Source organism: Mauremys mutica, chromosome 4 (assembly GCF_020497125.1).
Source record: "Mauremys mutica isolate MM-2020 ecotype Southern chromosome 4, ASM2049712v1, whole genome shotgun sequence".
Lineage (NCBI taxonomy): Eukaryota > Metazoa > Chordata > Testudines > Geoemydidae > Mauremys > Mauremys mutica.
Window position 1 is genome coordinate 76,035,532 of NC_059075.1, and position 26,223 is coordinate 76,061,754.

At 42.5% G+C, this 26,223-nt stretch overlaps 1 protein-coding gene across 3 annotated transcripts in view; it reads right to left on the minus strand.

The window, feature by feature from the left end:
• Positions 1–768: 768 nt before the first annotated feature.
• Positions 769–26,223, minus strand: part of TTC17 (tetratricopeptide repeat domain 17) — an 84,443-nt gene continuing 58,988 nt past the window's right edge. For all 3 annotated transcript variants that reach the window (XM_045015135.1, XM_045015137.1, XM_045015136.1), the window contains exons 17-25: positions 20,708–20,881; positions 17,824–18,074; positions 16,613–16,778; positions 12,270–12,390; positions 10,391–10,550; positions 9,565–9,648; positions 7,295–7,414; positions 4,612–4,755; positions 769–1,887 (exon numbers count right to left, since the gene is read on the minus strand). In XM_045015135.1, coding sequence (XP_044871070.1) covers positions 1,756–1,887; positions 4,612–4,755; positions 7,295–7,414; positions 9,565–9,648; positions 10,391–10,550; positions 12,270–12,390; positions 16,613–16,778; positions 17,824–18,074; positions 20,708–20,881 — 1,352 coding nt within the window. In that variant the 3' untranslated portion in view covers positions 769–1,755. The remainder of the gene's footprint in view (positions 1,888–4,611; positions 4,756–7,294; positions 7,415–9,564; positions 9,649–10,390; positions 10,551–12,269; positions 12,391–16,612; positions 16,779–17,823; positions 18,075–20,707; positions 20,882–26,223) is intronic.

The window sequence follows — 26,223 nt, forward strand, 5'->3', positions numbered from 1 at the left end:
AAATTTTCCTATTTTTTGAATAAAAGCCACAAAAATGTTGATTTCTCTCCCTCTACCCCTTTTTCAATGGCAAAACAAAAAGAGGTAAAATGGTCCAGGAGGAACAGAAGAGGGAAAAAAGTGAATGACGTTTGAAAAGAACCGAGTTCTAAAATGTTTAAAAACCTCAAAACAAAAAACGTTGACTTTGTGATTTTCCCGCCCCCTCATTTTTCAACAAGCTGTATCTGTGCTATTATCCCTAGATCTGACTGGAGGACGACAGTTCTGCTTCAAACACACTTTTGAGGTTCCAAAATTTATTTTTGTTCTGCACTGTGACGAAAACCCTTTCAAATGCTTTTGCACAAATTAAATTGTCTCAAAATGTCTGGTTTTGGATCAAAACCTGAGCTTTTGTGTTTGGGAAGGGGTGAGCGTGCATATTTAAGGCACTGCCTTGGGATATGGGAGACTCAGGTTCATGTCCCTACTCTGCCTGATTCAGAGCAGAGTTCTTCGCTCCAGAGATCTCCTACATCCCAACGTTCATGCCTAACTATCCACTACACAGTGTGAGAGTCTCTCTCTCTCTCTCTCTCTCTCTCTCTCAAAACAACCCTACTGACAAAAACTGCTAAGTCTTTGCTAAATGTTTCAGCTTCAATTAAACAAATTTTGATGAATTTAATCTAGTCGAAAGTATTCCGACCAGCTCAAACTATCATCTCCCATTTTTCTCCCAGAAGGGGAATCTGAGGCACAGAAAAATTAAACCACAGGCCAGGGTTTTGTTCATAAACATAATTTTATTTTGTTCCAAGTATGTGCCCTTGTTGATTCAACAATATCGTTGGGAGCTTCAGGTCCTCTACTGACCAAAGAAGATTGATATGGAAACACTCCACCTGACTTGTTTGCTCACAATTTCTGTTCTCTCTCCCCTTCTCAGCAGTTGAAAGTCTCTAAGGCTCAGAGAGATAGACTGCAACACTTGCACCTTATTCCGAGATGGATAAAAATACAGCGAACAAAGAATTAGTAAAACAAAGACTCAGGGCTGCAGAGGGCTTTGAATATACAGACAGATATAAAACCACTTATTTGGATTTTAACTGATTGGCTTCTTTTTGTCTTGTAACCAAAATGTAAACCATTTAGACTGTGGTCTCCTGCTGTTCCTATCCTCCTACTCATCCCCATCCACCAACAGAAATAACAGTGAAAAAAAGGCTTGATGTTCCTAAAACACTTTGTTTTTTTAACTAAGATTTTGTATTAAATCATGTTCCCTTCTTCCCCACAAACTAACTTGAAGCTGGTAACACAGCAATATGGACTGGACGAGACTGGGTAAAGCAAGAATTTCTGATGGGTGAAGAGCTGATTATAGCTTTTTGCTATTTGGTGCAGGGATGTGCTTTGCATTTCCATTGACTTAAATGCTACAAAATGAAGCAAGTTATTGTTGGTGCTGGCACCAATTTGAGCATTAAGAAAAACCTAATGATCCTGGAATAGTTCGTGGACACTTGGAAAGTTTCTTGGCTCAGTATTTACACAGATGTTTTAAATCATGGTTTGTGAAATGTATTTCCCAAAGATAATCCCCCGCCTGAAAAAACAAACTAAAAATCCCTTGATCTAAACCCCATTTCTTTCCAAGAGTTTTGTTAGAAACCTTGATTCCCCAATTTATCTTAGCATCCCTCATTAAAAGCAGAATAGTGAAAAATGATTTTGTTTTCTTAAGAAAAAAGAAGAAGCTGCTGATCTTTATGGAGACCGTCGCTCTTTTTTCAAGAGTAAATGACACTGGATGGTGCGGATTCGACTCTTTGCTGGTGCAAACTCAGGCTGGAGTTTCAATGTTGATTCATACCATCTCATGGCCTTTTCAAACTCCTCCTGTAAGGAAAGAAGATTGAAAATGTCAGCTTTCAAAACAGCAAATGCCACAACATATTCTATACACTTCCTGTCCTAAATGATTGTGCACTGCTACGGTGCGTCATTAAATGTGTGGTGTTCTACCCCAGATATAGTTGAAGTGATCTCTATATTTTCCTTGCCTACCTCTCAGGGATGTTGTGTGGTTTATAGCCCAATCCCACAGAGTGATGAGTGACAATTAAGTCAATGAGAGTTGAGCATGCTCAGCACGTCCCAGGATATGACCTCTGGGGTACATCTACACTAGAATAAAAGGCCCATGGTATGGCCATGGCTAGGCTGGGTCAGCTGACTTGGGCTTGCAGGGCATTGACTGCAGGGCTAAATATTGCTGTGTAGACATTCAGGCTCAGGCTTGAGCCTGGGCTCTTGGACCCTCCTCCTTCATGAGGGTCCCCGAGCTCAGGCTCCACCCGGAGCTCAAATATCTATAGAGCAATTTTAAAGTCCTGCAGCCTGAGCACCTGACCTGGGCCAGCCGTGGGCATTTAATTGCCGTGCCGACTTGATCAATAAGTATTTGTAAAGCACTTTGAGATCCTTGGATGAAAGGAGATATAATGCCTAGCACTGTAGCCTATTTTTCAAGATTTTTTTCTATCTGTTTTTTTTTTTTTTTAAACAAAAGTTGTATAGGTCATTGAAATGCAGTGTGGGTTAGTGCTTAGAGCAGAAGACTCAGAGTTAAGACTCCTGGGTCTTGCTCTGCCGTTGACTCAACAAGTGGTCTTGCTTAAGTCATACCCGTTCCATATCTCAGTGTTTCCGTTTATACAATGGGGACAATACTCACCGCCCCGTGAGGTTAGGAAGCTTAATTAAATCAGTGTTTGTGAGGCTGACATTTTTGGATAAAAGATGCCAAGTGTTATTTATAATAGTTACACAGACCAATCAACAAAATATAGTTTTTCTATGAGTCACACAAGAAGGGGCATTTGTTGTGGAATTACACGTAAACAGCCCCAAACTAGTTTCTTATTGGAAAAGTGAGAAATTAACGAGCAGCATCTGATGTGAAGAACCAGAGACTTTTCCATTTTCAGCTATTATTATTTACAGTTCTGTTAGTAACACACGTAAGGATACTTTTATAGTGATTTGGTTTTACCCTGATGTCCCTTGAGTTTTATTTTCCACACAATTCTACAGTTTTGTGCAAGACTGAGTAGAATCTCCCAGAATTTCCTCCACTTGCCAGATGGCTAACCTTTCCAAATTATAAGGAAATTTGCTGGTTAAATCTAGTGTATGCCAACATTTTTAATGCTGTATTAGTAGCTAATATGACATTTTAGATACTCAGCTTACTGGGACAGATTCTGCTCCCAGAAACAGTAAAGTAATCCCATTCACTCTGCTGGAGCTACTCTTTTTGATATATGTGTAACATGAATTTGTCTCCATGCTGCAGGCCCTATGTACTGCCTGAATTGGTGAAAAAAAGGCCCCCCACAGGGAACATCCCAAGGCCAGGAAGCCCTCTCCGCTTGGTGCAGATCTAATTCTGCCAGCTCTGTCATGCCCCACCCCTGCCAAGAACCCCTAGGTCCAGAGGGCATTTTGGAGGCACGGAAAGAGTGTGCTGAGGATGGGAAAAGGCCTGGGGGTATGTATTTTCAGAAGGTTAACTTTAAAGGGACACCAGCAACTCAATTTCACTTCTGTCTGACATGTTCTGCATAGTATTATCTCAAGAGATCACTCAGATTACTACAATATAAAGGGACAGAGGAAAAATAGTATTTTCGGTTTGTTTCCACTGTGCATTTGGCACCACTGTGTGCAGTTAGTGCCACAATATATCTAATTATTTATATGTTCCACCCCCACCACAGTAGTACCTGACCACCAAGTCAGTTTCCTCTGTTATTTGTGTGGGCCTTTCAAACAGCAACAATGGAGAGTCAAAACATTTAAAAAAATTCGGCAGGGGCAATCAGAGGCAACTGTAGTACCTGAAAATAGTATCAACGAATGAGTCTGAAGTAACTAGATTTCAAGTTGACGGTACCCCTTTTACCATCCTGATTTCTTGGCACCAGCCCTGCTAGTTGATCAGAATCAAGTATACAACATAGGTCCAATGAGAAGTGGATAATCTAGGAACATGAGAGACACTTGCTCCTTTTAATCAACAGGGTGAAAGATGTTGAAAGAAATACGTTTACAATGTGAGGGAGTTTAAACTTTCTCTACCCACTAGTGATCTTTGTGGTCTGATAATCTAGATTTTGAAATTATGCCTCACTTGCGTTATCCAGTTATTTTGTATTGTATTGTACCACTTGGGCCTATAGACTGCAAACTATTCAAGACAGGGACTCTTCTTTCTTTGCCTCCAATTTTCCAGTGCCATGTAAACTTTTAGGACATTATTTAGGGGGGGGATTAAGCAGAATGATCTGCAGTTTGCTACTGTCATTACTAGGCCTTGTAGCCATAGCATTGTGACACCAGACTATAAATACAGTAGCCATCCCAGTATTAAATGATCTGTGTAGATGTTGGAATAATTCCAAGAACATATTTGAAAGAATATTCCTCCTTTCTGATCTTGCTCATCTCCACTTCCAGCCTCCTGCACCTCTAGCCTTGAAATTCTAAGCTTGCTCCTGGGCTCAAAGCTGCTTTACGCTGTATCTGGAGATGGGAGAAAATCTAGCAGCTGCTACTCACCATTGCAACATAGACATTAGCCAGTGTGAAATGATTAACCACAAAGTGCGGGGCTATTTCCACTGCCATGGTAGCCACGATGATGGCATCATTCCAAAGTTTTGCATTGTGGAAGATGTTTGCTAGGCTTATTAGTGGCACATCCTGAAAAGAGAAGAGCCAGAAGTATAAAGGGAGTGGGCAGTACAAGCTGCATTCTCTTGACCCTGAATCATGGAGTTGGCAGGGACTCTACCATCTCCTTCCTTCCCACTGGGTTATTTCTTGGAGATGGATGGGTGGGCTCCTATTTTATTTCTCATGGGTTTAGACTTCAGAAGTACAAATCCAGACATCTGTAATATTTATAATAATTACACACAAAAATCTACATTAACAGAACATTCATTATGGTTGCAAAGCTGAACACTCAAAAGTTAAGAAATGCCAGTTTTAAGGTTGCCTGTGCAATTCTAATTTGGGCCCCTTGAGCATATGCATGATATAATCTTTAATTACATGATCCCATATTATTTCCCACCCACAGGACTCCTCTGGGGATAACTCAGTGTTGTGTAGTGAAGGAGGCTGTAGGACCCCTGCCTTCTATGTTGCAGAAGTTAGAAGGTGTGTAGTGATGAGGCATGGGATTTTGGGAAGAGAAAGGACGGTCTTATCGTTAACGCAGCTGAAGGCCACCCTGGAGAACTGCCTTTGTCACAGAGTTCCTATGTGATGCTGTGAAAATTGGGTTTATGCAACTTGCCCAGGTGGCCACTAATTGTTTATTCCTCATTTTCTGGGCACCTGATGGGGGTCTGATTTGCAGAAGAGCTGAGCACTCTCAGTTGCAAATTAAATCAATGAGAGCTATGCTTTGAACACATAAATTGCTTCATAATGCTAAGTACTCTGAAAAATCAGGCCCTAGACATCTCATATTGGGCACCCAAAACTATGGACACTTTTGACATTAGTCTCCCTGTGTTTCCATTCCCAGTCGTTAAAATGGGGCGAGTACCACCTCACCTCACAGGGTGTTGTAAAAATAAATTCATTCATGTTTGTGAAGCACTCAGATACTATAGTGAAGAGTGCCACAGAAAAACCTACAAGGAAATTCTGTAGTCAGAAAAGGATTTGAATAATGTGCTGTAAATAAGGCATGGAGACACACATGAGGATAAAACAAAATATTGAATAGCTGCTCATTCAGTGCCAAGCCGCACAGAGTTTTCAAGCTGTTGGATTTCAACAAACCAAGCCCACATGTTTTCTGGAGACAGCTGCTCCTTCAAATAGGAAGACAAGTCCTGAGGTTGGAAAGCATTCTGGTGTTGAGCAATGACATGAAATTGCTGGAGATTGGTCAGCACTGCAGGGCTGTGTTCTTGCCAAGTTGGCAGTGTGCTAACAACTGCCAATCATGTTACTCCAATCCCTTCCACAAAACACATTGCTAAGGGAACCAATTCTGAAGAGCCTTAAACAGTTTAAAAAAAAAAAAAAAAAAAAAAAAGAAAGCAGTAGGGAGATAAATAAAAAGAGTTGATGGTGCTTAACCTGCATAATCTCCTAGTTCCAGTCTTCCTTTAGGAGATGCAGGGCAAAGCAAGACTGAATTACAGAAGTGAAACAGATGCAGTAGAACTGAAATAGAATCATAGATTATTAGGGTTGGAAGGGACCTCAGGAGATCATCTAGTCCAACCCCCTGCTCAAAGCAGGACCAATCCCCAAATCCCTAAATGGCCCCCTCAAGGATTGAACTCACAACCCTGGGTAGATACAGTGCTGTCAGGTGGAGTGCACTTGGGACAGGGAAGCCAGGCATAAACTAAATTATCTCTTTCCACCCATGTGGATGCCATCACCACAGTATCTGACCACTGCACAAAAACATGTACATCCTCCCAATACCCCTTGAGGTAGGGAAACCCTCTAATTGTCATTTTACAGATGGAGAAGATGAGGCACACAGAGATTAAGTGACTGGCCCAGGAAATTTGTGGCAGAGCCGGCAAAACACTCCAGATCTCCCAAATTGCAATCCAATTCCTTAATGACAAAGCCATTCTTCCTTCTTTTCTCTTCAGTTCTAATCCCAGCTCTGCCATGGACTCACTGTGTAGCCTTGGCAAAGTCCCTTCTCCACTCTATGTCTCAGTTTCCATAGCTGTAAAAAGAGGCTAATAACTATGAACAACCTCCCCAACAGAGGTAAAACTCTTTGTAGATGGAAAGTGCTATATAAGCACTCCTAGAACATATTAACTAATCCCTGGGAGGCAGAAACAACCAATTCCTGTTCCAGCATGCCCACATACATTTAGCAACTAAGGCAACTCCATATGATCAAGGGATTCATGTATGTATTGATAGCCTGCCTGCCATTTATTACCGAGCATGTCAGTCTTGAAGAACATTCACCTGCCCTTCCAGGCTCAGGGGAGACTTATAACTATGTCTTCTGCAGGTGTGTAAAAATACATCCTACATTAAAGAGGTGATGAAAGCCTCAAGGACCTTTACTAGGACTGGCTAATATCCTAGGTCAATGCGTTGGCCAGGTTAGAGTGCATCTGACATTTACACTAGCTGGGGGGTGCTGATGAGAGCCAACTGATGAGAACTCCTTATCTGGCTACAGATGAGCCACAAGTTGGGAAGAGCTGCCAGTATTTCATTTCAGTGTTGTACGTACCTTCATGTGATGCGGCGCATAGTGCAAGGCCTGCCGCAGACAGTCTATTGCTTTCTTCCCTTGACCTTTCACCCTCCAGTAGAGAGCCGCCATGCTGGAGAGGACCCAGGAAGTCTGATTCTGAAAAACAAACAATGCAGCAAGGGGAAAAGAATTACAGAAACCTGTACAAAATATTCTCCCAGCCCCACCTCCTCCTTCTACACTCCATAACCAATGTTTTCCATTTAAAAATTAAACAATATAACTTTAGAAAAGGCAGCAAAAAAGCGTTTGTTACCCAATAATGAGATATACAAAACAGCTAAATTATTTAGATTGCAAAGTCAAATGCCTGAAAATTAGGAAATGCCAAATTTATGGTTGCTTCTGCAACTTTCATTGTGACCTGTTGTGCACTCTTGAACATGAGTCCTATGGAAAAATAGTATGTAATTAAGGACTGTAACAATGTATCTGCACCAGCAGGCCAAATCAATGTTGCATGGACAACCTGAATTCTGGCATTTCATAATTTCTGAGTGCTTGACTCTGCAACCTGAAGAAAGAAGAGTTACTTACTCTAGAGTAACTATGGTCCTTTCAGATGTGTTGTCCACATGGATTCTACTCTTGGCATGCCTATGATCCATGCACGTAAGATTGAATTCTCCTAGCTAGCAGTGTTTGTTGGGACTACACCTGCACCCTACTTGTCATTATGCCTCCCCACTCTCCCAGCTGAAGGCAAAAAGGAAAGAACAGGCCCAACTGTCCACTGGTTCCTTCACCAATACAGGATCCCAAAGGAGTAGGACTCCATAGTTGTGGGGAAGGAGGTTGGTCATGGAATCCATATGTATTACACCTTAAAGAACCACAGTTACTGTAGGGCAGATAACTGAGTGACTGTGCACATAGATTTCACTCTTGGTAACTAACAAGCAGCTATCTGGCTGCTTGGAGATGGCTAGTCAAAGTCCTACTTAAACAAAGATGTCAGGACAGCCCTACCAAAGTGGGCATCTGATCTAGAAGCCTCTACCAAAGAGTAGTGGACCATTATGGGACTAACAAAGTCTAGGTTGTTTCAGAGCTAGTAGATAGTCCAGTATTGCTGAAATGAATCATGTCAAGACAGACCATTGATGCAGAGATGCCCAAATAGGAAACCTCTTCCATTAACTTTATAAATCAGCCTGGTTTATGGTTTCCCGCTTTGGAGCAGAATGTTCTGAACTTCACCTGATCAACTTCTTTTGATGGATGTCAGTGAGACAGCAGATGTAATAAAACTGGGTCCAGGTATAAAATCTGACCACTGTTTTATGAGAGACACACGCGCGCGCACACAATTAACTCAATAGCAGTCTTGCAGGGTTTGAATAAGTTATTTGGCTAAGGAAGAAAACTAGCTGATGGACGATCTGTGTTCTATGCTTAACCCAACCATAGTCTTAGTGAGAGGCCTGTGGGAGATCACAGGCCAAATTCCTGGTTCACTTATTTGGGTGAAGCTCACTGGCTTCAGTGAGAGTTGTAGCTGTGTAAGAGAGGAGAATCTGGACATTAATCTCTCTATATTTTAGTTTCCTCAGCTTTAAAACAGACAGTACTATCCCTATTTGGCAGGCGTGCCATAAGGCTACATTTATTAATGTTTTCAAAGTACTTCAAGATCCTCAGATGGAAGCCAGTGAAGAAGAATGAAGTATCACAATTAATGCTGCCCAGCACAGGGATGATGTCATATTGGTGGGATACCAATGAATTTTAAAAATTTTATTTTATTATTAAATCGATACACACAGAGATCTGACAGATTCACCTCACGTTGTATAAGCACAGAATGTTGGTCAGAAAAAGTCTTACAAGCAATTAAAGATACTGCATAGAGCTAGAACTCTCTTTAAACTATCATCCAATATCACCATGGTCTTAGGCCTGGTCTACACTGGGGGGGTGTCGAACTAAGGTACGCAAGTTCAGCTACGCGAATAGCCGCGGGATCGAAGTCCGCGGCTCCCCCGTCGACTCCGCCACCACCGTTCGCAGTGGTGGAGTTCCGGAGTCGGCGGGAGCGCGTTTGGAGTTCGAACTATCGCGTCTAGATTAGACGCGATAGTTCGAACTCCGAGAAGTCGAACTCTAGGCGTCGACCCGGCAGGTAAGTATAGACCTACCCCGAGACTGAGTTTCTGGACAGACAGCCCTGAGGCTGAATTGTCAGGCAAGTAAAGTACAGGACACTATAAGACCCTGCTGCAATTTTGTTTGTCACACACACATACCTTTTCCAAAACTTTGGCTATTCGAGTTCCGACTTGTTCTAATGACTGTGGTGAATACTGGTCTTTGCCAAGATTCTGTAATACCTGGGGAGGAGGAAAAGGCAGGTGATTGAGGAGGAAATTGACAAGATGAAATCAAGGTAACACAGGTAAATGGCTTCTTAAAATCTCATGCTGTCTCCCTGCAAAGACCGGATCCTTCCCCTAAGAAGGGCTCTGTTGCCTGCATATCTGGGGGCTTTTGTGTACAATACAAATGCACTAGCTGGCAGTGAGAACACGGCCCCTGAAGTACAATACTGAAATGTGGAAAACATGACAAGAGATGGATTCAGCACTTTGTGATCTGCTCAACATATATGGTAAAATTTTTCTTTACATAACTTTATTATTGGCAAAAGGTCCCAGATTGATAACTCTAGTGACTGTTTAGCTACAGAATAGGTACAGCCTTGGTGGTAGTTGCTAGACAAATTTCCTCTCCAGTGTATTAGAGGGATCACTTCTAGGAGTGAGGAAGCAGTTCAGTGTCCAGGGACCATTTGATTCTCGTCTCTTTTGTTTAGAAAGCCAACAGGGGAATTAATAATATGGTCTCTGATCTACTAAAAAATGAAGTGAGATCATCATAGGCTGCTGAATACCCATTATTTGGTAGTAAGTTGAGTCATTCATTAGTACCCATGAGCAGTGAATCAGTGAGGAAAGGTTTGTTAGCCTATTACAAATCCTCGGAACCATCCCATCCTTGACATAAACCTCATTGTCTCTTGATCCTTAAAATCTCGGATAGCCTCCAAACAGCAATGTGAAGACAGAGGTGTACCTCCTTCAGCTGACTCTCTCCAGTGTAATGCAGGCTAGCCCGATTGGAGACCCCTTGCAGATGGTCCAAGGTGTGCATACTGGCAGGTAGATTGGGGCTGCAAAGGGGCTCCATGGCTGGTTCTTGCAGCTGTATGGCAAAATCAATGTGCTCTGTAATGCTAGAAAGGAAGAAAACCAAGTTCTAAGTCATACACAGACCCTTCTGGTCAGAAGAGGGAGAGGGAGGAGTCAATTAACAAAAACAGCTTATGTAGCAGGTAAGTTTTGTTTGGATGCTGGCAGAGCCTCATTTGGACAACAGCAGGAATTTGACCTTCGCTTTGTAGACAAAATTCTAAAACAGCAGCCTTCTTTGCTAACCCATTCTAGCTGATGTTTGTCTGTCTTATTAGACTGCATAACTGAGTGGTAGAGAAACAAGGTAGGTGAGATAATATCTTTTATTGAATCATCTTCTGTTGGCGAGACAGAAAGTTTTTGAGCTTACACAGAGCTCTTCATCAGGAGTGGCCGTTAACCACAAGCTAGTTTCCTTACAGCAGCAGAGTTGATATAGGTCACCAAGGATAGAGGCATACTGGTAGTTTTTCCATTAGCACTTCATACATGTATGATTATACAGATCATGCAACCCACCCACTCACCCCCAACCTGGCTCAGTGTTTACATTAGTTAGAGCAGGTTTCCAAATCCAAGACCGCTCACCCTCCTCTGTCTGCCTAACCAATATTCTCTTCTGCGAAGGATGCAAATATGAAGGGGACTTGCAATATTACAGCATGGGCTAGAAAGTGATGAGAAAAGGGGAAGGGAGACAGGCTATTTATTTTGACTTAAATAACAGTCCTTACAAGGAAAAACCACCCAACAACAGAACACAACAAAAATTTAAGTATCAGAGGGGTAGCCGTGTTAGTCTGGATCTGTAAAAGCAGCAAAGAGTCCTGTGTCACCTGCATCCGATGAAGTGGGTATTCACCCACGAAAGCTCATGCTCCAAAACTTCTGTTAGTCTATAAGGTGCCACAGGACTCTTTGCTGCTTTAACAAAAATTTAACTAACCAATATGTAAATCAAAAAAACAAAAGATACCCACGCAAACCCACAACCCTTCCCCAAAGCCCTAGCAAATAGATGGCCTTTGCAGCAATCCCTGAACGTCAACAGATTCAGACCAAGGTGGGTATCAAGTTCCAGAGTCGAAAGGCCCTGCTGGAGAATGACCTGCTGACAGCCTCCCCTCTATTATTTCACTGGGATCTAACTCAGCACCTCCATTGACTGCAACTACAACACTATCACTCACAGGCAACACTCTCTCAGTCCTTAAACACCATCTGGAAACCAGCAGGCAGCCCAAGTAAACCTGAGAGCATTGGTGTCATGCTCACAAGATACTGTGCATAACAAATAGGCTGCAGGATTCCGCACAAGAATGGATTTAAGGAGGAGCCCCATGTATACTGAGGTGACAGTCAGTGACAACAGTAACATGGTTTGTATTTGAGGGAAAAGGTCCTTGCCAAACACAGATAGAAAATAGCCACCCTGTTCATTGCTGCTATAGGACCGTCTGAAACAACTGAGCATATACCACTATCCCTAAACTGCAAATGTGGGTGGCCCATGGGGACAGACACCCTCAAATCAAAGAACAAAGGGGCTGTCACAGTCCCCAGCCCTGCTGTTGGCTCCATGTTAAAGACTCATCTCCCTGTGTGGAGTACCATATAGGTGGTATCAAGATTGGCTGAAGCCATAGTAGAGTTGCCCTTTGCTTTAGCAGGCAACTAAGATGTTTGGCATATGTACATAATAAGACCATACAGCCACCCTACCCCGATTACTTGCTTAAGTTCACATGCATGATACTCACTCAATATTTTTAGCAGAAACAGCTAGCCATGTGCTGGCTACAGTAGTGAACTCCACCCTGCGGAGTTTCAAACACTCATCAGGACTTGGCCAGCCCAGGCTGCGATAGTCACGCTTTTTCCCTAGGAAGAAGCAGGCAATACAAGGAATTATATTAAAAAAAAACCCAAAACAAGCTACAAAGATTTGTAAAGATTTATAAAGCATCAGATTTACACAGCATTTTACAAATGCAGAGGCATGTGAGGTATTCCCTGCCTCAAAGAGCTAAGGCCCCAATCCTGCAACTGGATCCCTGTGGAAAGAGCCCCACACCTGTGTGGGGCCCAGAGGTCTGCCTATGGTGATCTGATTGAAGGATCCGAGCCTAAATAGGACATGACAGGCTGCAATGTGTATGTTTAAAAACCTTTTTATTAATACCTTTCCACATCTGTAGTTTAAGAATAATTATTCTCTGGGTTACACACAAAAAAGCAATGTGTTACCTGCATTTCTGCACTTGGAGTTTCTTGAGGTAAATTATTAAATTACCAAGGAGGTGCTGAACTTTCCTTGTCAGTTCTGCAATTACTTCCAGAATCAATACAAATATTTTTTGATTATTATAGCCTCTGTTCTTTTTGTTTCAGGGTGAGATGGAATAATGTCAATATTTTTCAGGGAATAACACTATTATTGATCATGATGGATGAGAACTTTTACAGAGTCTTGCTTGAGGATCTAGGAGTACTTTAGAAACCATTAAGAAATTAAATCTCAGAACTGCCCATTAGGTAAATATTATTCTTCCCATTTTACAGATGAGTAAATGGAGGCAGGGAGATACTCTGTCCATGGTTATGCAGAAGATCAGTGAAAAAGTAAGGAATAAGACAAATGGGCCAAACCCCACTGAAGTCTTTCCACTGACTTCAGTGCATTTTGGATCAGGCTCTAAGATTTCAGAATTCCTGTTTAACCACCAGTCAATACGGTCTCTCACATGGCAGTTTCAAAACAAGTGGAGTGTATAAGCAGAAAAATATTTTAGCAGCTCAGCAAGAGGCTAACTATGCTGCCCCTATATGGTTCTAACTATTAGTGCTTAATAACATCAACAATACTACGTCGAAAAAAAAGCAAGCAAAGAGCTAAATACATTGCCTAGGCGGCATTTCAAGATCTATTTCTACAGTAACTCCTCACTTAACGTTGTAGTTATGTTCCTGAAAAATGCGACTTTAAGTGAAATGATGTTAAGCAAATTCAATTTCCCAATAAGAATTAATGTAATTTTTTTTCACCAGACAAAAAACTATATATTATATAGATATACACACAGTATACGTTTTAAACAAACAATTTAATACTGTATACAGCTATGATGATTGTGAAGCTTGGTTGAGGTGGTGAAGTTAGAGGGTAGAAGAGGGTGGGATATTTCTCAGGGAAGGCCTTGCTGCTAAATCAGTGGTTCTCAAACTTTTGTACTGGTGACTCCTTTCACATAGCAAGCCTCTGAGTGTGACCCCTATAAATTAAAAATAGTTTTTTATATATTTAACACCATTATAAATGCTGGAGGCAAAGCAGGGTTTGAGGTGGAGGATGACAGCTCGTGACCCCCAGTAATAACCTCGTGACCCCCTGAGGGGTCCCGACCCCCAGTTTGAGAACCCTTGTGCTAAATGATGAACTAGCACTTGGCTGAGCCCTCAAGGGTTAATACATTGTTGTTAATGTAGCCTTTCACTCTACAAGGCAGCAGGAATGGAGGGGAGGGGAGATTGTCTCTGTCTGCTATGCTGACATACACCTTGTGTGTGGGAGAGAGAGAGAAATGCACACTGCCCCTTTAAGTAAGCTGACCCACTCTTAAATGCCTTGTCTTTTTAAGTGGATCAGGAAGTTGAGACAGCAGCTGCTGCCCCAGGCTCTCTGTCTCCCCACTCTGCTCTATATGGAGAAGAAGGGGTAAGCGGGGTGTAGGAGCAGGGGTGAGGGGGACACCGTGACATTAGCCTCCCCCTCCCCCGACCCTTGCCGCACAGCAAGCAGGAGGCTCGGGAAGCACCCCAAGGCAGAGGGCAGGAGCAGCACATGGCAGTGGGGGGAGGGATAGCTGCAACTGCTAACCTGCTGAGTGGCTGCAGCACAGGGAACTTAGGGGAGCGGGGAACTGATAGGGGGGCTGCCGGTCCACCCTGGTTCCAAGCCCCCACCAGCTAGCTGCAACAGGCTGCTCTTCCTGCAAGCAGTGGACAAAGCAGGTGGCTGCCAAACGACGTTAGACGGGAGCACTGCACAACTTTAAACGAGCATGTTCCCTAATTGATCAGCAAGTACTTACTTGATTTTCTTTCGTCATTTGGATCCAAATCTTACCGCCTACCCCTGCATGAAAGTGCTTTCCCTTTATTTTTGCAAAATTAAAATAAATCTATTACATCAACTCATAGAAAAAACTTTGATTAGAAGCCCATTAAAGGAAGTTGTACTCAAGTGCGTCACTGGGAAAATTCATGCCAGGGTAATCGTTTCTCAGCATGTCAGTACTGTGGAATGCATTTCACTCTTAAGTATTCAGTAGTTCACATGGGCATTTCTGAGCCCCCCTGCTGGTGGTGGTGGTGATCATCTCACTGAGGAATGATAATATATAACAAGAGAAAGGATGGTCTACTCGTACATGGGACATCTGAGCTTATTTCCCTGATCTAGCACAGATTACTTTGTGACCTTGGGCATGTCACTTTGCCTCTCTGTGCTTCAGCTCTCCATCTGTAAAATGGGGATAAATAGTACTTCCTACCTCACAGGCATATTGAGAGGATAAATACATTAAAGAATATGAGATGCTCAGATACTACTGTAATGGACACCATACAAATACCTAAGACCGAGATAGCCAGATAGTATTTGTGAGCTCAGCATTATGGGAGAGTGTAAGGTCACAGGTACGATCCAATTTCCAACCTGCTTAGCCTCAAGTAATCTTTACTGTTTGAATATTAAACAAATTCAAGTCTTCCAACTGCTAAAATGGGAGCTTACTAAAAGGTGCATATTAGAACCTTCAAAGTGGCCTCCTAAGTCACAAGGTCAAATCCACCCCAACTGGCCAAAGTAAAAAAGTTTCCCTGAGCCAATGGCTCATTGACACGACATGGTCCAGGCATGTCGGTTTCATAGCAAGCAGTACACTATGGAGTGATGTGGCCAGCATCATGTCCAACTGCTTGGACTGTCCTAGATCAATGGATCAGGTACCCATTTTGCAGCTGGGGGAACTGGAGGTAGCCTTTAAGTCTGAGACTGAATTAGACTCAAACTCACAACTGAAGCTGTGCCCCTTACTCTGCCATCCCACCTTTTAACTGGTCACTGACTAAAATTTGTTGCAATAAGACAGCCCTTTGCTTGAAAAAACCAATGTGTCTAGCATCAACTCTGCAACATTACTCAAGTACAACACTCTCTAGACTACAGGTCTGCTGAAATCCTCCCCATACCTACACTTCATCTCATCTTGACTATTTGAATTCTCTCTTCTATGGTATCCCCAGACTCCAGGCGCTTCGGATTCCAGCATGTGCAGAGTACCACTGATGCCTCCTGTGGTGGATGCACATCTTCACACTTGGGTCAAGCCTATCTTACAGATCTTGCTTCTTTCTATTTTCCTCCTGCATTCTCTCTCTGCTCCCTAGCACAACCTTAATTTCTCTCTTCACTTTACTTCACCTCAGTTGGCGCAAGAGTCTTCCCTTCTGCAATTCCTGCCATTTGGAACAGATGTCTAGTCATTGTTTCAGGCCATCACCAAAGAAAACATAGTAAAAATAAAAACTCGGCACTACTCTGTGACTGGGACCACATTTGATTTTTGTCTCAGAGTGAAAAGTCCTTGGGGCAGGGATCGTTCATTATATAAAATGTATCTCATACTGTGTCTGAACATACAAAAATGCTGTGCACTTCAATGACACCAGGTAAATACTACTACTATTACTACCACAACCACCTTTTCCACCTCATATCTCTGGCTTCATTCAAATATTGCCCCAAAACATCTTTCCTCCCTTGCTTTTTCTCCTCTCAGTTTTTCTCTCTCATATTTTTCATTTAACCCCCAAAAGCATTTTAGGAAACAGCTGAGGTGAAAGATGCTATATAAAACACAACTGTACTCTAGAAATAGGGGCTCCTAGGAGAATTTTTATAGAATAGAATTCTAATTGTGCCACTTATTCATATAGACCAAAATATACCTTTAGAATCTCACTATTATCCATTTGATGTATTAATACAATGGAATGTGAGGCACTGAGAGATTTGCATTCCCTGACAACAGTAATTTACCTGCTGGTCCAGGGGAGGGTATCTTTGGGCCACTGATCTCCAGTGCCATTTGGTAAAGGTTTTCATCTTCTACATTAACCCCTTCCTCTTCATTTCTCCCAGGGGGCTCCTGAAGATCCAAGCTCTCTGCTTTTGGTTTCTTTAAACGTTTGACCTGGAATGTGATCTGTAAAAGAATAACATTGGTAGGGGTAACTGTGACAAATAATACCATACTGCACACATGAATCCTCTAATGTATTTCATTTGTGGATGTGAGAGAGAAAGTCCATTTAATTGCTACAGAACTGGAACACTTTACTTTTTGTTCTGTTTCTAGCACCATCAAAATGGACATCAGGTATCTTCACACTAACTAGACCTTTCAGTTAATATTGTACCCTTCCTTTTATACTAATTTGCCATTTGGGGTAAAAGTCCAAGGCCAGTTAAAGCAGAATAGCATTTTGTTTTTTAGTTTTTTGAATGCATCAAGGTAGATTTTTTTTTTTTTAAAGACAATTGTTTATTAATGTTTTTCATGTTGTTGTCATGGTCCCATGGTATGTGAGACCAACTTCTGTTTGCGAAAGAGACAAGCTTTAACATTCCACAGAGCTCTTCTTGAGGTCAGAAAAATACCTAAAGAAGAGTTTTGTGAAGCTCAAAAGCTGCTCTCTCATCACAGTAGTAGCTCTAATAAAAGTTACTTCAGCTGCCTTGTCTCTCTAAATTTATGAATGTATTTATCAAAATGAATTCAGTTCTGGTAAGTGCCAGATCTGAGAGCACAGGAGAATGAAATCCTCTACCTACCCAATGCAGTGCAAATTTCATTCCCATTCACTAGCAGTGAGACTCAACCCTCGCCTAGGAGGGCCTGGACTGCCCCAAAGATAAGAGGTGTACTCAGGCTCCATGGTTCATTCAATACTTGGCCTCTTTGCTACCAATAAAGATATACATTAGTAACAATGCTGGTGGCAGTTTTGTCTGTTAGGAGGTGGACAAACTACCAATTTATTTCTCACAGGCCATCAACCAGCTCTCAGGTGGTCATGTCTTTTGGTCATTTACAACCCAGGAAAGACTGGTGACCTAGAGTTTAAAGACTCTGCATTCCAGGCTGAACTGGTCAGCCTCCCTTCAAACCATCATTGTTACAGCCATGGTAAATTAGGATATGACTTATGAATGCTACTGAACTATATCTTGCAAATGAGTGCTCTTACCCATTCAGCTTCATCATCATCTCCACAATCTCCAAAACAGGAGCTAGCCAGTCCATCCTGAGAACCCGTCTTTAGAACTCGGATTCCCTGCAAGTCCATCCGACGACCTTTCACCTCCAGTGCCCCCTCAAAGGCTTCGAGAGACCAGGAATTTTCAAATTCGTCCACCAAAGCCAACATCTCTTCAGACATCTGAGCATCTCCCAAAGTCTCCATTCCTTCTGAATCATTGCTTTCTGCAACAACTGTGTCTGAAATGAAATGTCAATAAGTGTCACCAAAATTATGTGTGTTACAATAGTACCCAAAGGCAGTACAAAGGGATATTACTATTCTATGCCTCAAGTCTTCTACCTGTGCAAATATGATGCAGACCATCTAAGACCTTAAATTAAAAAAAGTAAACACCATGGATGATTCAAGCGAGGCACTTCCTACAATTTTTAAAAATCACCATTTCCACTTGTTGAGAGCCGGAAAACTCATTTTCTTCAAACACCCTGGCTTGTTAAAGTTCTTAAAAACTGTTGAGTTGCTGGGTTGATTTATTATTATAGGGCTGCTCATGAAAGCTGGATTGACGACAATATTTTGTTTTAACAAACAGAACTGAAATATTTCATTTGACTAAATCCCCTTCCTCGCCATGAACACATGCATTCACACAAAGGACTCTGTAAAGTGACATAAGCAAACAAGGCTTCGTTGAAATGTAGACCTTGCTATGACCAGGACAGTTGTGCTCTCAGTACCAACTTCTCATTTATTTTTTCAAAATCAGAAGTATAGAATAGGAAGATCACTGCTCGCTCACTGGACAGAAGCTATTGGAAAGTCTTTAAGAAAATATAGGTCTTCCCATAATGATGCTTCATCAATTGCTGATTCAAAAGTGGGCAACTCTAGATCAATTCGCATTCTTCTTCTCTCTGTCCATGACAATTCTCTTTGTTTCAGTGGGAAGATAGACAGCTGCTTCTCTGTAGCTTTCTGAGCTTGAACACTGACATGGAGTAAACCTCTCCATGTCCTGATCTTACCAACTCTGTCTTCCTCTCTTCACTTTTATCTAGTACAGTTGATTCAGGAATTATCAAGGTGCGAATGAGATGGGTATACAACTCAACAGTGTCTTCTAGGAAATAGTATCCTTAAATCTGGACCATACCCTACTCTCTGGGCTTTTACTTGTAATCTAATGCTTTTTGCTGTTAGGCTTGAGGAAGAAGAGCGGGGAACAAAATATGATCAGTTTTAAAGGTTACTTGTTTCTCTTCCCTCTCTCTCCCTGTAAAACTGTTAACAGGAATAAGGTGACGAAATAATAAGTTTTTAAGTGCCACACAGTGAAACGTTATCTATTTCAGCATGTAGTGGGGTGACTACCCCACTCGCTGAGTGTGTGGGCTACAGCAGGCCAGGGGGCCTGTGCGACAGGGAGCCAATTAAAGAAGGGCTTATTGTGAGCCAATCAGGGCCCAGTTTGGAGACAGCCAATCAGGGCCCAGTTTGGAGACAGCCAATCAGGGCCAGGCTCAGCCCTATAAGAAGGCTGCCCAGTAAGGGAGCAGTCAGTCTGTCCCAGGCCTTCGAGAGGGGAAGGTCAGTCTCCAAAGGTGGGAGACTAGCCCCGCGGACAGCGCAGTGCTGGCCAGGCTTGGGGAGCAAAAGGGAGCTCTAGCCCGTAGCCTGCCAGGCTGCTGGCCCTGAAGGGAAGGGCCTAGCGGGTGCAAGGTGCCATAGGGGAAGTGGCCCAAGGAAGCAGACAGACGAAGAAAGAGAAGGAGGACAGCAAGGCTGCTGCCAGAGGGTCCCTGGGCCAGGACCCAGAGTAGAGGGCGGGCCTGGGTCCCCTTCTTCCCCCTTGCAGTACACCCAGCCATCGGCCGTAGGGAGCAGCCATCATAGACTATGCTGGATCCCTGACAAGAGGGATTAGACTTTGGGGTGTGTGGTTGGACATGGTGGCTGGGCCGTAGAGAGACTGCTGATCAACCACCCCCTGCCCCTCCACCCCGGAAGAGGGTGTGGATGGACTAAGGGGCACTGCCGGAGGGCAGTGGTCCTGAAGAGGACGCTGCCAAGCAGGGAGCAACGCGGGTCCAGAGACGCCAACTGAGGGCAAGACGACGGACAGGACACCATCTGGAGGGAGCGCTCCACTGGACAGAGCTAATTCCCGGAGTCACCAGCGGGAGGCGCCAGGTGGTGAGTCCCAACCCTGTTACACAGGGGTTTACCTCATTACTACTGTTTCATTAGGGAAAGTAAACGGGGGGGGGGGGGGGAAAACTCACCAGGATTGCTGTCCCAGGTGCTCAAAATCTGAAGGATGTTAAATATTAATGTACACAATTCTCTAACTTTTGTGTCATGCAGGGGATTGCTTTAAGGCCTTATACAGTATACCCCTAATAAAACTCGCATTAAAGAGGCAGAATGTATCAAAGATGCTTCACACACTATTTTAAAAACTTTATAACTTCTTAAAGGTTTCATTATTATTTCACTTTGGGAGGAGCAGCAGTTCGAGAAACAAGTCATGTTCCAGTAAGTGAGAGTATTGTATACAGGCTCTGTTTTTGCCCGCACAAAACTAAAAGAAATGGGGCACTTGAGAGGTAAAAAAAACTCAGTCATAGCCTTAGTCTGCAGCACCTTTGTCTGCTATTTGCGACGGACTCGAAAGATCAAATAAGAAATCAACTGAATTAAGAAATAGCCTTTCTTCTGTCTTGTCATAGGTGTTTCATCCTTGAGGCGAGCAAAACTGGAGAGCAAATCTATAGGAAGCAAAACAGCTCTTTTGAAAAGGAAGCCAGGCTCGAAGTGTAGAAAGTGGCTCATTGTCCAAACATGCACCGAAATTCCAAGGCTGACTTACTTTCCAGTCTCAGAGAGGAAGGGTCTCCTGTTGAACTCTGAACAAAGGCTTCTGGATCTTCTTCTATATCTCCCTCAGAGTTTTCTTCCTCAGCTGTTATTACAGACTCTTGGGGGTCACCAAAGTACTTCTGCTTGTCATGGCTGCCATCAGGGTTTCTCTCATGACAGTGGCCTGTAAAAAAACAGAAAGATACACACACATTATAAAACAGCTTCCTCTGGACACATCATCTAATACAAACCCTGAATTATTAAGGTGCAGAAGCAACAATCCAGAGATGACATTCCACTCCTTTCCTTCTCCTACATAGAGACAAATAAGCCTATCTTACAAGGTACCTCAGCTCAATGACAATTTAGTGGGAGTGCAGAGTGCTAAGCACTTTGCTAGATCAGGCCACTAAAAGTTACGGAATACAAGAATCTCAGATGCTTAATCTACTCTGATTTTCTCTTTCATTAGTAGCCCAGTTTCTTCTCCTGGAAGATTACTGGAGCAACTAGTACCTGGGGGGGGGGGGGGGAGAAACACTGGGTGCTAACTTGGATGTATATTTCTGAAGCACGATTTAGTCACGTTATTACTATTAACATAAGCCAAAATCATAAATCTTAAATTGAGAATTTAACTCAAAATTCAGAACTCCTTGGTGTCGGCCAACAGATTTGGAAGCACAGAACTCATTGAAGACATAAAAGGACTACACAAAATATCTGGGAGAAATTTCACAAAAATCAGACCCAGAAGAAAAGACAGTAATGAGCATAGACAGAGCAATGTATCCATTTATCCCGCACTATGACTACACTGCTCTCTTGACATCCTTAGGTAAAACCTCAGGGTAAACAAATGATGGGATTAAATCTTGAGAGTCTGAAAAATAGCCTGAAATAAAGAGTAGCCACTTAAGAATCTAACCAAACTTGTAACAGCATTTTCAATGTCTAAAGTACATTTCACCTGCAGATCTCAAATGCTTTACCAATGTTAACAGTAAATCTCAACCTTTCTACCCTATGCACTTATCTGACCCTCATTACAGTAGTATCTGAGCGCTTAGTATATTTAACCTATCAATGTAAGGAATCAAATGCCCACCCTTCACAAAACCCCTGTGAGGGAGCAAAGTGCTATTATTACCATTTTACCACGGCTGGGGAACTGAGGCACAGAAAGACTAAATGATAAAGGAAATCTGCGTTGGAATAGGGAACTGAGCCCAGGTTTTCTAAGTTTCAGACTAGTGTCCAGGGCCGGCTCTAGGCATTTTGCCGCCCCAAGCACGGCAGGCAGGCTGGCTGCCTTCGGTGGCTTGCCTGCGATGGGTCCGCTGGTCCCGCGGCTTCAGCAGACCTCTCGCAGGTCCTCCGAAGTCGCGGGACCAGTGGACCCTCCACAGGCACGCCTGTGGGAGGTCCGCCGAAGCCACGGGACCAGCAGACCCTCCTCAGGCAAGTCGCCGAAGGCAGCCTGCCTGCGGCGCTCGCGGCGCCGGCAGAGCGCCACCCGCGGCTTGCCGCCCCAAGCACACTCTTGGTGTGCTGGGGCCTGGAGCCACCCCTGCTAGTGTCCTAACCACTGGACCTTCCTTCTTGTCTCCTGTGAGTGAGGTAAGAATTATTGCATTCTGTTTACAGATGAATATGCTTAGAGGTGAAGTAGTGAATCAGTGGCAGAGTTAGAAATAAAAATGCAGGAGTCCTGAGGCTCAGTCCCCAACTCTGTCCTCAAAGATGCTAGTCACATTGCTTAATGCATTATGGAAAGTGCACTGATTCCACAGTGATGGGTGTGGTAATAAGCTCCTGAATAGATCAGTGGTTTTCAACCTTTTGCATACAGTTTTAGGATCTCCTTCCGACAAAGACAGACACACAGAAAGGGAGGATGGTTGTGACTTCCAGACTGAAAAAACATGGAACAGATCATGCTGTTTCAAAGCTTATTCTTTGATACTGGAACCTTAGAATTTCTCTGTCTATGTAGAAAAAAATCCAATAATTTGATTTTCAGAGGTACCGAATACTCACAGGTCCCACTGAAACAGTGGGAATTGTGGGTGATCAGAACCTCTGAAAAATCAGCTCACACATTTTTACTGGGAAGATGCACGCGTGTGTGCGCGCGCACACACACACACACACGATCTGTAAGCCTTCTAGTGACAGTAAATATTTACTGCTCTTTAGCTTTTCAGCTGTATACTGAGATGTTGGCTAAACTAGATTATTTTATGAAATGGGTGAAAGATGAAACAAAATGGTAAGACTAAACTTTATAAACTGCTTTAACATCTGCCATACAATTAAATTCTTTCTGGTTTTCACATTTTAGTTCTTCCACCAGTCATTGTATCTCTGCCTTTTTCTCCTTCTACTCCCCCCATCAATGAAAATTTAATTGGTTTCATCTTTTTAAATCTCTGCAATATGCAGAGAGCTTCATGTGTAATTTATAAGAAATGGTGTGCACAGGATCCCAAAGCTGAAATTAGTCCTTCCGGCTGACATCAAAACCAGACCGACTTTGATGCAAGTCAGGTGCATTCTAAGAATATGATGCCCTTCAGCGGAGGGAACCTTGGTCAACTTAGCATTCTGATGAAGAAGAAGAAAGCAGAAGAGACTGAGGTACAGACAGGGTGTTTTTTTAAACTACTATTTTAAAATAAAGAAGCTGGGAACAGCTAGGGAAAAATACTAAGACACATTTCAAAGAATTACTTAAGACTAGCATCATTAATATTAATTTACAAACACTGACAGCTAAAAACAGACTGCATGAGAGTGCTCGTTTCTTGGGATCAGAAGTGTTGCTATATATAGAAAGCCAAGTGGCCTAATTTTTTTAATTACTGCTTCCAGTTGCCTGGTATCACTGGAGAACAGCAGCTGGTTGAAACCAAAGATCTTTGCAGATTGGATCAAGTTACTGATGCTGGTGAAAAGTCTCAAGTTAGAACTTTAAATCCTCTGCCCCCAATGATGGTTGCCAGAAGAATAACTGGAGAACATGGGGTTAGAAGAATGGACTAACAGATACTAACATAGCCCAGAAGTATGTGATCATTCATGGGCTGTAGACTTTTATTATTAATTATTTAGATTACTATAAGATCTAGAAGCCCCAGTCACAGATCAGAACTCCATCGCATCAGACACTGTACAGACAGATTAAAAAGACAGTTCCTGACCAAAACCCAGGTGTACATTTCCAACCTTTCCCCTGATTCTAGTTTCCCAGGGGTGTCTATCTGAATTTTGAGTGATGGGTTTTGCTATTTCTTCACAGATCTTCACAAGGCTGATATTATATGAAAACTAGTGACCTGGAGATGTGCAATAAAGTTTTTTTTTTTTTAAACTAGTTACTCTGAAAAGTGACTATAAAAATGTCACTTTCTTACTCAGCAGACCTGTTCTGCGTGTGGAGCTGCTGCTGATAAAGCTAAGGCAGAACACACTGGATTCTATTCTACCATGTGTAATACCGACAGAATTGTTTACTAAGTTCCAGCTAGTTACATCTGCGTTACACTGATGATAAAGAGGTTGAATAGGTGACATGAGGTCATAATTTGGCCTGCCAGGCCTTTATTATAGGTTTTGATGTAAGAGAAGGGGAAAAAAAGCCCAAATTGATTCTTCAAGTCAAGCTAACTTTGCAGAGCTAGAGAGTGGAGGGTTAGGGGGAAGCTCTTTACTTATAAAGTGAGTCAATTTAATGGGAAAATCAGGGACACATTAAGTATAGGAATCCTCAATGATTTGATTTGAAAGTCACTTGTGAGTAGGAGTGTATATCAGTTGCATTGATGTTCTTTTAGTTGCCACATCTGTGTTTATTTTCCTTCCATCCCCGTAATTCATTGATAGGCCGTGGGCATCCAATGATGAACATTAGGCTAGCAATAATTATGGCTGTTGCTTATACCAGTTCCCTGATAAGTGTGGGAAGAGTTTCCCTCCTCATTCCCCACGGTACAAAATTCATGTTTGGGGCATAGTTTTTCCAGATGAAAGTCTCAACCCACCAGATAAAGGGTGCTAGAAACAACCATGTGTAATCATGGTTGACACTAGCATGATTTCAAATGCTAAACAGAAGAGGCACATTTCATTTGAATTAATAGAACTGCAGTATGCAAATACTCTGAAGAGAGAAGGTATCTAACTAGGAACTTACATGCCCCCATTACCATAGTATGAGTTCCTGATTGACTGGGATACCCTGAAGTCAGGGCCATCACTCAATGAGCCAAACTGTTTGTAGGGCAGCAGTGGAGAATGCATATAGGAGTACCACGAAGAAAGGGAAGGGATCAGAGATGTTAGACTGTACTCTTTTAATTGATCTGTAAGGCCCTCTCCATCTAATCCCTCCTAAACATTTCCTGTCATGCCAAAAGGGGATAGGTGGCACTTAGTAACAAATATATAAAGTATCAAAACAATGAAACACTCCCTATATTGTTTTACATTGCAATTACTTTGGAGACAACTGTGCTTGTGTTTGTAGAGTACCTACTACAATGCAGTCCTGATCCTGATTGGGGCCTCTGGGTATTACTGTAATACAAATTTTAAACAATAGGGAGAAGACCTGTTAGATCCTCCATTCTACTTAGCACAAGGAGATAAACAGCACTGAAAAGAAAGGGAAGGAAGGAAAAGAGTAGAACAGCAACAAAGAGGAAAACGGGGAAGGATGATTTCAGCCTCTAGCAGCGATTGGAATGCACATTTGTGCATGTGTGGTGATAGAAAAAGGGTAGGGGGCAGGAGAAAGGGAGGAGCTGCTGAGAGGTCAAGCACTGATCATCCCCATCCTGGGAAGAGCTACGAGAGTTGTATGTATATTATAAACTGCAACTAAAGTAACCAGGCTTCGCTAAAAGACAAAAATCATATTTGGGGCAAAATACCCATCTCTTATTTGTTAAGTCAAAAACTTTTTTTGTGAACAGTTTAGAATCAAGCACAAAGACAGTCCCTGCCCCAAAGTACTCATATGCATAAAAGACTGGATGACTTGGAAAATACAGAGGTTTTCATTAATGATTACTGTTGGCTTATGCCTTGTGGGACTCATGGAAGTGTTCAGAAGGGACTCAACCATGGAGTCAAACTTTTGACACTAACAGTAATGAAGTGATTCAAACTCAGATATCATAAAATCTAAATTAGTCACCAGTAATGCTGTTTGTTTACATCTTGCATTACACTCGCCATGGACAGCAATGGCACATTGCTTATTTTCACAGCCTGATTCCCATATAGCATCCCCCAGCCTTGCGCTAGTAACAATGTAAGTGAATCAAAGTGAAAACATACACAGGTTTTCATTTTTAAAGCATGTAGTTAATTATAGGAATGGAATCTATGTTATGTTTTTATTCTTGGCTTTTTGGTTCACAGTTTACAATATCGCCAGGCTTCAATATTTTATCATGAGTCTCATGACATGTAGTGTTTTTCTTAAGTCCCAGCTCCTGGCTTCATGTGATTACATAA